At 37.9% G+C, this 10976-nt stretch overlaps 1 protein-coding gene across 2 annotated transcripts in view; it reads left to right on the plus strand.

Annotated features, from left to right (window-relative positions):
- LRRC56 (leucine rich repeat containing 56) overlaps nucleotides 1–9676 on the plus strand; it is a 52691-nt gene extending 43015 nt beyond the window's left edge. For both annotated transcript variants that reach the window (XM_087920915.1, XM_087920916.1), the window contains 6 exons: nucleotides 131–328; nucleotides 1317–1381; nucleotides 1944–2074; nucleotides 3299–3501; nucleotides 4524–4875; nucleotides 6308–9676. In XM_087920915.1, coding sequence (XP_087777041.1) covers nucleotides 131–328; nucleotides 1317–1381; nucleotides 1944–2074; nucleotides 3299–3501; nucleotides 4524–4875; nucleotides 6308–6500 — 1142 coding nt within the window. In that variant the 3' untranslated portion in view covers nucleotides 6501–9676. The remainder of the gene's footprint in view (nucleotides 1–130; nucleotides 329–1316; nucleotides 1382–1943; nucleotides 2075–3298; nucleotides 3502–4523; nucleotides 4876–6307) is intronic.
- The last annotated feature ends 1300 nt before the right edge of the window (nucleotides 9677–10976 follow it).

Raw genomic sequence — 10976 nt, forward strand, 5'->3', positions numbered from 1 at the left:
GCGGGAATATTACTTTAATTTATGGGCATAAATTAATTTTGTTTTCTGTGCTTCTCTCAAGTACAACATATTCATGTTACAGTATCGTGTTATCGTTCTTCTCCTGACCCCCTACCCTTCTTCGGTTTAGATTCTCAGTTAGGACTCCTAACAAGAAAGCTGGGCTCTGCTCTACGGCCTGCTGCAACTCACTTTTTGCTAGGTTCCAGACCTCAGGCTCTCCAGAGATCTCCCAGTGCTCATTTGCTTTCTGGCTGTAGCACTCTCCTGGAATCCACCATCTGTGATGAGTTATTGTTTGATGATGATTCAAGTGACCTGACACATGGTAATGAACATTTTGTGCTTTTCTTGCCCATTTCCTATCCTCTAGCCCAGAGGTGTCAAACTCAAGGCTCGTGGGCTGGATCCGGCCCCCAGGGTGCTTAGATCTGGCCCGCAGGGCCACTCTGGAAACAGCAAAGGATTGGCCCATGGTGCCTCTGCTCCAAACGGAGCTCAGGAGGGCAGCCTTCCTGAGCTCCGTTTTCACTGGCAGAGGGTTGCAAGAGGCCGTTGCAGCTGAAAACAGAGCTCGGGAGTCCGTTTTTGCTGTCAGAGTGTTTGAGCCACCACAGGTGCCCCCAACACAAGTGGCATCAAGCTGGCCATGTCCAAGGTCAAACACAGCCTACCAAGGTCAAACACAACCCTGATGCAGCCCTCAATGAGATCGAGTTTGACACTCCTGCTTCAGCCTCTTCTTAACAAAACATGTGGAAGCAAACAAGAACAGACTTTTCCCTCTCCTATAAAAAGGTTTGCATTTATCTGCTTCTGATAAATGTATGTACACAAACATTTCCATAGGCTTGCTTTTGCAGAAATTTTTCTGGAACTGAAACTGGGAAATGACCACATGTATAAAAGAGTGGCTCAGTTTTATGTTAACATTAGAGATTATGTTTAATCAAGTAATCTCTGCCTTGTGGTTGGCTGTTCTCAGACCTCTTCCTGCCCAGATAATGAAATTTCTGTCACTTTTTTTCCCAATTTAACTATCATGCTTATCTTAAACTGAATGAGGGAAGATATTCTTGAGCCCTTTGCCCATTCCTACTAAATCCACCTCAGCTCACAAATGTGTTTTTTTTTTGTGGGTTAGAGTAATAACTGACTAAAATAGAAAGTTGGTATATTTTTTCTGAATATCTCTTTCTAAATATGCAGAAAACATAATTGCATGTCAGCTTGTGTATGACGTTTTGGGTAAAGAAAACAGTTTTTTAAGCATATGAAAGTATAAAGTACAACACTTTAAATTTTGTTTTTGCCAGGTGTCAGTAGAGTTATATGTGGGAACCCCATCAAAGCTCTTCATGCACGAAGACAGAAATTAGGTGTAAGTTTCTTTATAAGTACATTTTTGAAAGGAGGGAAGGTTAGAAGGCAGTTGTCATGTAAGAAGAATAAACCTATGTTTCTCAGTCTGGTTCTAGAGATGAATAGCCCATATAAAGTTTTCTGCTTCTTGTTAAGGGTGTGTTGCTAATTAAATTATCAGCCTTTTTCTTTTAATCATGAATTCGTTTCTGGCAAGCCTTCTCACTCACCATGGAGACTCATACTTGTGAAAGTAAAGTGGGAAAGCCGTTAGCGACATTTCAAGGGAAGGAACAAATCTGAGAAAAAACACAACTAAGCCTTCCCCAGGAGACAAATAACAAATGGAGCTGGGTTGCAACATTGCTTAATCTTGCATGTTTGCTTTGCAATAGTATGTCAAGCTGCCCCCTGTTACCTTCAGAAACTGTGGCACAATAGCAGGTCACTGTTGGTACAATAAACATTGGGCATGATGGGGAGATTATGAGAGAAATTAGGATTTAAAAAATAATCCTTGGCAAAATTATTTTTTTCAGTGGATGCAGATACAGTTTTATATAATTTATCTAATATTGTAGTCTGCAGTAACAAACCTGTTCCAGCCACCGTGTCATCTGGCAGAACATAATTATGATTTTGAAGAAACTGGCAGTGTAAATGAGAGAGACATCTTTGCTGAGCTGAAGGTCTTACAAGAACATCATTACCAGTAAGAGCCAAAATTTACTCCATTATTAAGCAGAATTTTTTAGTGTTTCTCAAAATAAATCAACACGTGAATGTAATCTTCACTTGGTGATGAACAGATTGTATTATGTCACACTCTAAAGCCTATGGAAAGACAAACATTAGGAATGTTTTGGTGGGGAATTGTTTATACTGTTTTTTCTGGTTTCATTCAATATTTACACAGTTTTTCAGGGTGAAACCTATGAAAGTCCATGAAAAATCTATCCTTTAGTAACTATTCTAGGTTATCATTTTGGAAAAAATAAGTTGAGCTTGTTTTCACCGTCTTAAGCATGTCAGCCATCTTGTGGCCATGCTCAGGAACTGTTCATATTTCCTCCTATTTTCATTCAGCATTTATAGTTTACAAAGGAAGATAAATGAAATAAAAATGGTTAAGAATTTTTAAATAGCTGTCTATTCAAAAATAAAGACACCTACTTCAGTTCATGCTTTTGCTATAGTATCTGAATTTCCACTTTTAAGCTATTGTCTTTTCTGTATTGGTGGTAGAATGCAGTCAACTGTTTAATTATTTGGAAGAGAAAATTCATGATAATAACGAATCTGCATATCCTTTATTTAATGTTACAGCCCTCCATCATACTCACTATGAGACATTACTATGCCAACATCAGTGGTTACAAAATGAAGAAAACCCCATATTTAGGATTTTAGGGCTAGTTTGCTTGAGAAGAATAAAGTGGGTGGGTGAGGGGATTGTACTGATGTCAGATTAGAAGACAGACAAAAACAATGCTCTCAGAAATAAGTCCTGGAGTTTTTTTGTGGCAATTTTTTTTTCCTCAAGAGAGATTTGCTAAAGACTGAATTAGCTTATTTTTCTGTAAATGCCATAAAATCTGAGTTTGGGATGATTTTCTTGACTGATGTATCTTTTCTTTTATGTATACTGGGAGCATTTGCACCAAGACAAATTCCTTGTGTGTCCAATCATACTTGGCCAATAAAGAATTTGATCTATCTATTTATCTATTTTTTTAGAGTATAGCATGGGGCAAAGTTCAATACAACAGCATTACTGTGGATTTCTTTGCTTCTGGTAATTATTTCAGTTTAAAGGTATATGACACAATGTAAGTTGGCTATAGTATATGCAAATAAATAATGCATAATTTTAATGTAGAGTATATTATAAAATTTGGGCAGGATGGCATCTAATTAAAAAGTAAATTTCTGGCAGGCACTTGCAAGCCCTCCAAAGGGTGAAATCTCCCCAACTGTTGAAAATAACACATAGTGATGAAGAACGGGAAGAGGAAGAAAAAGGCTGCAACCTGAGTGACACCTGTCATGAAGATTTCAAAGAAGCCTTTCAGGAGGACATCACACAAATTACCTCATCAGAAGCTTCTTGTTGTCCCCATCTTTCTCAGGTGTCATCAGGTATACAACTAATAGGGCAAACTGGAGTGTCATTTATATATAATATTTAAAGATTAGAGTGCAGTATCATTAAAGGAAGCAAATGCAGAGGAAAAGGAAATGGTACTCTTAGCTCACTGTGAGGGAGTGAGAAAGAAAAATAAATATGGAATTTATAGTGTATTAGAAACAATAGCAGCAAAGTCTGCAGTTCTCCTGTCTCACTATAGATATTGATCAGTATCTTTGGATGCAAATAATGTAGACGTTACTAAAAAGATGGAATAGGCAAGCCACTGAGATGAGCCAACCCTTTGCTGTATAAACTCAACTACAGTACTGTAGTTCATAGTTTGCAGTCGTTAAATGGCTTAGCACAGTGCACAAACTGTTTAGGAAAAGCTGAGAGATACATTGAGAATCTGAACAAACTTAATATATACAGTATATAATTCCTTTAATCACAGTAGAATTACATAGAAAATTGTCAAGTTCTAGCTTAAATATTTTTAAGTTCTTCTGCTATTGTTTTTCTTTCAACCGTGTGTGATTGTCAGAGACTGCCTGAACAAGTCCCTGCAGTTTTTCCTGAAGTGGCTTGCCATTGCCTTCTTCCTACAGTCTAGAGAAAGCGATTAGGCCATGGGTTATCCAGGTGGCTTTTGTGCTTAAGGTGGTATTAGAAGTCCTGGTCTCCCAGTTTCTGACCTGATGCCTTAACCACTCTACATAAAATTGGTTCTCAAGTTTTGCTTTGCACCTGGTAAAAATGTGGCAGAAGAAGCTATTCAGTACAGATTCTTTAAAAACCCTATTTATATTCTTTGTTATTAAGCTATCTAAAATATTCAGAAAAGACAGATATCTCCCTGAAATTGAATGCTGTGTATAAAATTATCCCTTTAGAATTTTGAAATTATTAAAGTTGGGAATTTAGGCCATTGTTTCCATCTGAGTAAATTCCTCTTACAGAACTCATAGCAATCTTTTGGATGAAATACTTTGTTGCTAAAATAACGGTGTGCTTTCCCCTTACATTCCAGATTCATCACATAGCCTTGCAAATGCGTTACCAAGTATTGTAAAGCGCCCTCTCCAACCTTCTCCTCCAAAATGCCCTTCACCTGCATCCATGGGTGTGACAGCTGGACTTGTGAGAGCTAGGCACCTGAAGATACCCAATTCAAAAAAAGCTGTGTTAAAACTGCAGCCTCCATTAGTTGTGAACAGGGATGAAGTGCAGCATATGGCTGAAAGGACTGCTGTTCTGAATCTCCACAGGAAACCAGATACACCCTCTAATGCAGCAGTCTTCACAAAGAGACCAACAGTTTGTGGCAGCAAACAGATTATGAGACCCATTTCAGGACCAGCAACATTTGGACCAGCAAATAGGTTTGGATCTTACCCCCAAAGTTAATGGAATAGAAGCCGGTTTATAGTTATAATATTGGGCCAGGTTAAGCGTATCTGAGGTTGCTTAAATCACTAGCCTAATGCTATCACAATGGTCAAAACTGTTGGCACCGTTTTAATTTTGGGCAATCTTGTTCATTACGTCCTACAGATAGTCCTCAAGGTATTAGAGGTTGCTTAGCAACCATTCAAAGTTATGATGGGTCCTTAAAAAGATTACTTATAATCTACATTTAAAATTCTAGGCTGTCCCTCCCCATCATATGACCACATTTGGGGCATTCTGAAACTGGCCTGCATTTATGGCCCTTTGAAATGCCCTGCAATCATGTGACTACAATTTACAACATTTTTGCCAGAAACTGGTATTTACTTCCAATTTCCAGCAAAATAAAATGCCCTGTAGTGAACAATGGGTTTGCTTTATGACTGCTGCATTCATTTATGACCACTGCAAAAAAGATTGTAAAATCGGGTGCTGTTTCATGACCTGCTTAATGACAGTCACAACTTACAACTGAAACTACAGGCTTAATTATGGTCACAAGTCAAGGACTACCTTTATAAAGTTTGGCTAAAAGATAACCAGCCTGAAGTCACCAAATAAGAATCCTTCACTGAGATTTGACTTGAATCTGGGACATCCTTAATCATTAACATACATCTATTTATTAAGTTGCAAGCTAAGTTGATCTTCTTTTGCTGGAAGTGTTGCTGTTGCTACCACTTAATTCCCATCCATTGAAAGAGACAGAAGTTACCTGTTCTTGCTTCTGCAGCTGTGAGACACAGGCAGGACAGAAAAGTGATAGTTTTTTCTGCCTTTATCCATTTAGCTCTGGAGAGGCTAGGTGTGCAACCTTCCAATAGCCATTGCTTGTCTTTGAGTAGATTCATTTGGTCCCTGTTGCTCCCATTGTAGATGTTCTGGCAAATGTGCTCATTGTAGAAAATGAGCCTGCTGAAATTTTAATTTCTGGGGTTTTAGAAAGGAGTTATCGTTTCTTTTTTCTTATAATTACAATATAATTTCAGCTATGCCTAAACACAAGATAATGTGAATGTGATGCTTCATATTCAACAAATATTTTCCCCATAACTATTTTGTCCTCCCATAACAATTTTTTTGCCTAACACATCTACCTGTGTCACTTGGTTCCTCTCCCTGATAACATTTTTAATGTATAATAATGCCACCATGCCTCTCTGCCACTACCAACCACCAATTTATTATAATGTGGCAGAAAAGTATTCAATGTGACAATATTCTGCCATGACTTAATGGAGGCAACAGCCTAGAAATAGTCTTCAGTAGCAGCCCAGTTAATGACCAAAGCGTTGGAAATACTTAGAAGAGTGTTCTTTGGCCCAATAAGCCTACTTTCTAATTTGTTGAATTTCTTCTCTTTAGAGCCACTATGGATAGAAGCCTACCTAAGACTATCAGCCATCAGATACCTGTCACTCATTCATACACAAGTATGCCCGAAAGATATGCAGTGCTGAACATGGTCCATCCTCTGACTGCCAAAGCTGCCCTGCAGGGCTTGTCAAAAAGGCCGGATATCTTAATGATTGCTCAGAGCAAGACTCCCCAATTGTAGGAAATGCCTCAAACAGCTGTGCATATCTTGTTGCCAGGTCTCGGCTGTACTTGATTTCCCATGAGCAACACAGGCCAGCTTCTCTGATTCAGCAGCCTGATTCATCACTGAGGGGGACAGTGTCCCTATGCAAGCAGAGCAGTTGAAAGAAACAACTTGATTACTCTCCAATTAAACTGCTGCTGTGAAGAGAGAATCATTCTCCCCATCCCCACCCCAACAACCTTTTTTTAAAGCAGGCTTTGAAAAGAATGGAGAGTGGATTTGTGCCCACTGTAAGCTCCTTCTGATGACTACATCACTGGTGTTTAGAACAGCTGTTTGAGTGGCCTCAGGAGTGAGGGTGGTTTCTTTGACTCAGCTGATGGGAGGATGATACAGCCGGTTCCCTCAGGTAACCAGCTGCAGCTCCGAAGTGTAAGCCTTCTCCCAGTGATTAAGAGACTGGGAACCGTAGGCAGCTGCACTTGGCTTAGTCTGAAGGATATGGGGGTTTTTTCCCTCATGTTCCTTGAGCAGCAGACACATTGTTTTCAGGTACTAGATTCTACTTCCACTAATGTAAACAAGCTATGTTGCTTGGTTACCATTTTCAACATGGAATTACCAAACAGCAAGCAGTGTAGGACCATTTGAACAAATCATTTTAATTTATTTGTGCTTGAAAGAAATACGTAGCGTACCTCAAAACTGTATTTTCTTCAAGTTAGGTGACCCACATCTTTATGTGAGACATGGGTGGTTCCAAACAATTCCTCATTTACCTCAACTTTTTCATGTCTTTTTACAACAAATGTACTTTCAGTTCAAAGTTGTAGAGCATTTTTAGATTGAAAGATAAAAATGCATTTTCATAAGTGTCAGCATTAAGGTAAAATGTGCAATGCTATTCTAGCAGTCTTGCCAATCCATTGGCACATAGATGGATACAATTACTTGGTCTTTGATCTGTAATATGGGTAGTGTTATGACAATCACCCACATATGGCTAGTAGGTGGCCCTGTTTTTTTTATTGTGGCATTTGGAGCAAATGCTGCCATATTCATGGGATTTATTACTTGCCATAGTTCATACTGTATCTTTATCCATATAAGTCCTACAAACTGTATCTGCTAACAAAAGAAACAAAGTTTTATGTGAATTGGAACTCAGGTATGTATAGATAATTATTGTGACTATTTTGAAGCCAAGTACTGTGGTTTTCAAAATTAATACCAGATAATTTTGGAGTGAGGTTTACAAAGATATACATTATGCAACAATCCAAGCTATAAGCTGTTCCTTTTTGTTCAAATTTTTTAAAAAATGCATATTGATCTCAATGGCATTTACATAATATCTTCATTATGTTCTTATGTTGAAGTTAAATATTTGTAAACCATGAAAATGCTTAGATCCTCCAAAGTTCTGCTTCAATTCTTGCCATAATGGGGTCCTGTTGAATTGCAGAACTGGAATATAGGTTTATAGAAAAGTAATATCCAAATTCATAAAAGGATTATGTGGGAACATCAGCCTTAAGAATAGGTGTATCCTTTAAATTATTTTTTCTTATTCAGTCCAGATTTTGTAGTAATTGAAATTCTGCCTTTTCTATATATTCAAAATATAAGCAAGCAATATAGTCTTTGATAAGTTCATACAGTATCTCTATAAAGAACTTAATATAGCAAAAATATTTTGTAAATTGGATTCAGATTTACATGCTTAGAATAAGCCTGCTGAAATCGAGATTCCAACCAGCCTCAAAACCCTTGAATTGCAGTGTGTTTCCTTAAGTAACTGAATCCAACCCACAGATATTCAGTGTTATTTCCAGACTTATATGAAGATATTGAATAAAGCTATCAAGCAGTAACCCATTCACTTGCTCATATCATTATGTATAGGTAAATGCAGAATTTCAATTATGTTTGCAAAGTTAGGGCTTAACTGGAGAAGAAAAGTGGCTTTCATTAAACTAGATTAATTTCTTTATGCTTAAACATAGTGTAGATCTCTCAATTCCAATTTACCAATGTAAAAAAAGTTGACTTTTCTCATATTAATTATGAAAAAGCACTTGGGAAAAAGGTTCTGAAGCCTTCCAGACCTTACCTGACCTTCCATAAGGACCTTTCCATTTTCTTTTTCTTTCTTTCTTTCTTTTTTTGCTTTGCTAAATTTGGTTGTTAGAAAAGTGATATAAAGTTATTTCTGGGAAAATGCTGCTGGGAGAAGCCATCAATCACAGTTGAAGAATCTGACCCTTACTAGGCGCCAAATTATTTGCCAGCTTCTCAGTTTAGCAGGGAGATTCCTTTCTTCAGCTCAACCCATCCCCATTTTGGTTGATCAACAGCAAGAGAACCTGTTCACAATGAATCAGGATACTTCTGTTCTCATGCTAAAACACTTCACATAACTTTTAAGATGATTCTTCCTTCCAAAGTAGCTAAACACCTATTAACACTTGCCTCAGAACTGGAAGTGCAACTCATAAAAGTAAGTGTACTTTGTCAGACAAATTATGAGGCCTGCTTTGTATTTGAAGAAGCCACACACACTCATCCTATTCATTAGCTTGCTAGTTAGCATTTGCAGCATCTTCTTAGATACAGATCAGTTGTAGCAGGAAGATACATCATATAGTTGAAACCGTATCTTGAGCGAACACTATTCCTATCAGAGAGACCATAGGAATTGTTGTGTCGAGTGTTGTCTTGAACGTCTGAAAAATGAAAGAGGGAGTTGTAATCCATAATGGCCACATAGGTCTTTGCGTATTGCTGTTGGACTTCACAGAGTGTAGCCTTCTTGTTCAACTATACAGAGACATTTGTAGGTGTCAAGGTAAGATTTATTTTTTTGGGCGGGGGAGAATTTGAGATGAAAATTTTCTTGCCTGTGCCACACCCTTAACTCAAATGCTATTTTTCCTTTCATAATTTCCCAACTTATAATGCTGGCAAAATACATGACTGTGCATGTGAGTTGGGGAAAACAGACTCATATCATTCTTCCTTTTTTCTGCTCTTAAAATAAAGCCTGAGGCAGCATAACCTCTCTCTCCATTCAGTCCTATTATAAGACTTGTGCAAAAGGCATTTTATATGTTCAGTCTGACTTGCCCAGCTGCAAAAGTGATGGAATGTAAAATCAGTTAGCATTTGTTCAATAAAAGACATTATTCAAAGCCTGAAAGTTAAATGTAAGCCTTCAGTATAGAAGAACCACCACGGCTATATTTGTGTTCATTTTTGTTATTCTGCACTGCTAAATCTGGCCTTAATATATACCAAGAACACCAGGTTTATTCTGTCCTACCTCATTTTACTAAACAATGTAAAGATAGTCCTCAACTTACAACAGTTCATTTAGTGACCATTTAAAGTTACAACGGCACTGAAAACAGTGAATTATGACCCTTTTTCCACACTTACAACTGTTTAGCATCCCCATGGTCACATGATTAGAATTCGGACACTTGGCAACTGGCGCATATTTATGAAGATTGCAGTGTCACGGGGTCATGTGATTAACTTTTGCGCCCTTCTGACAAGCAAAGTCAGTGGAGAAGCCAGATTCACTTAACAGTTAATAAGACATCACTAAGAAGAGGTTTTCTCAGCTGGAACTGGTTTATTGAATTGGCACAGTTCCAAAAGTCTGACTGTTCCCCCTCCCATGTTTTTCTCATTCTTCTTTCTTGCCTATGATATCCAATTATTATTTTGAATCAGTGCTACGGTAAAGCTGGGAATTGAAACAGACATCAGCAAAAGCTTGTTTCAAATTGCACAACTTTTTTTTTATGAGGTAGATGTTCCTGAGTCTGAAGGATCAGAAGATTATTAGAAGATAATGGAAACAGAAACTTTCCTAGTATGCTTTTCGTCAAGTTACTGGCCTTCCAAATGAATTGACTGTGCAAATGCCACAGTCTCCAAATCTCATGAGAAGCAGCCCTAATACAAAGAGGGACACTGGTGGGAATTCTTACACGGATGCATATTTGAATGGCTCTTTCGTCTCCTAGGTTCCACTTGCTTTATGCTTAATATTTTATTTCTATCAAATCAACAGTGTGCAAGGATGCACATTGTAGAGTTCTCTTGAATGAAAAGGTAATAACTATGCTAAACTATAGTCAAACGCCCAAGCCAGGGAAAACTAACATGGAAGCAAAATTATGCTGATTAAAATAATTACATCTCTTGCACAAAAAGCTCTTTATGTGTGAGAAACCTCCCCTGAGTCCTTTAACAACAATAACTACCTGGGGAAACAGTTATTTTCCTAATATATTATAATAGAACCCACTACTGTCTCTTTCCTCAATGTCTTATTTGTTCCAATATCTCAAGTTTGAGGAGGGAGTTACTGTCTCTCTGCAACTGATAGCAATGGACTTTACTTACTGTCATTACTGGTTCCCGAGGTGCCGGTTTCCATGACTGAAAACCATGACTGAAAAATCTTCACTGTCAGAAGAG

This window comes from Pseudonaja textilis, chromosome 1 (assembly GCF_049901715.1).
Source record: "Pseudonaja textilis isolate UNSWEBS1 chromosome 1, rPseTex1.2, whole genome shotgun sequence".
NCBI lineage: Eukaryota > Metazoa > Chordata > Lepidosauria > Squamata > Elapidae > Pseudonaja > Pseudonaja textilis.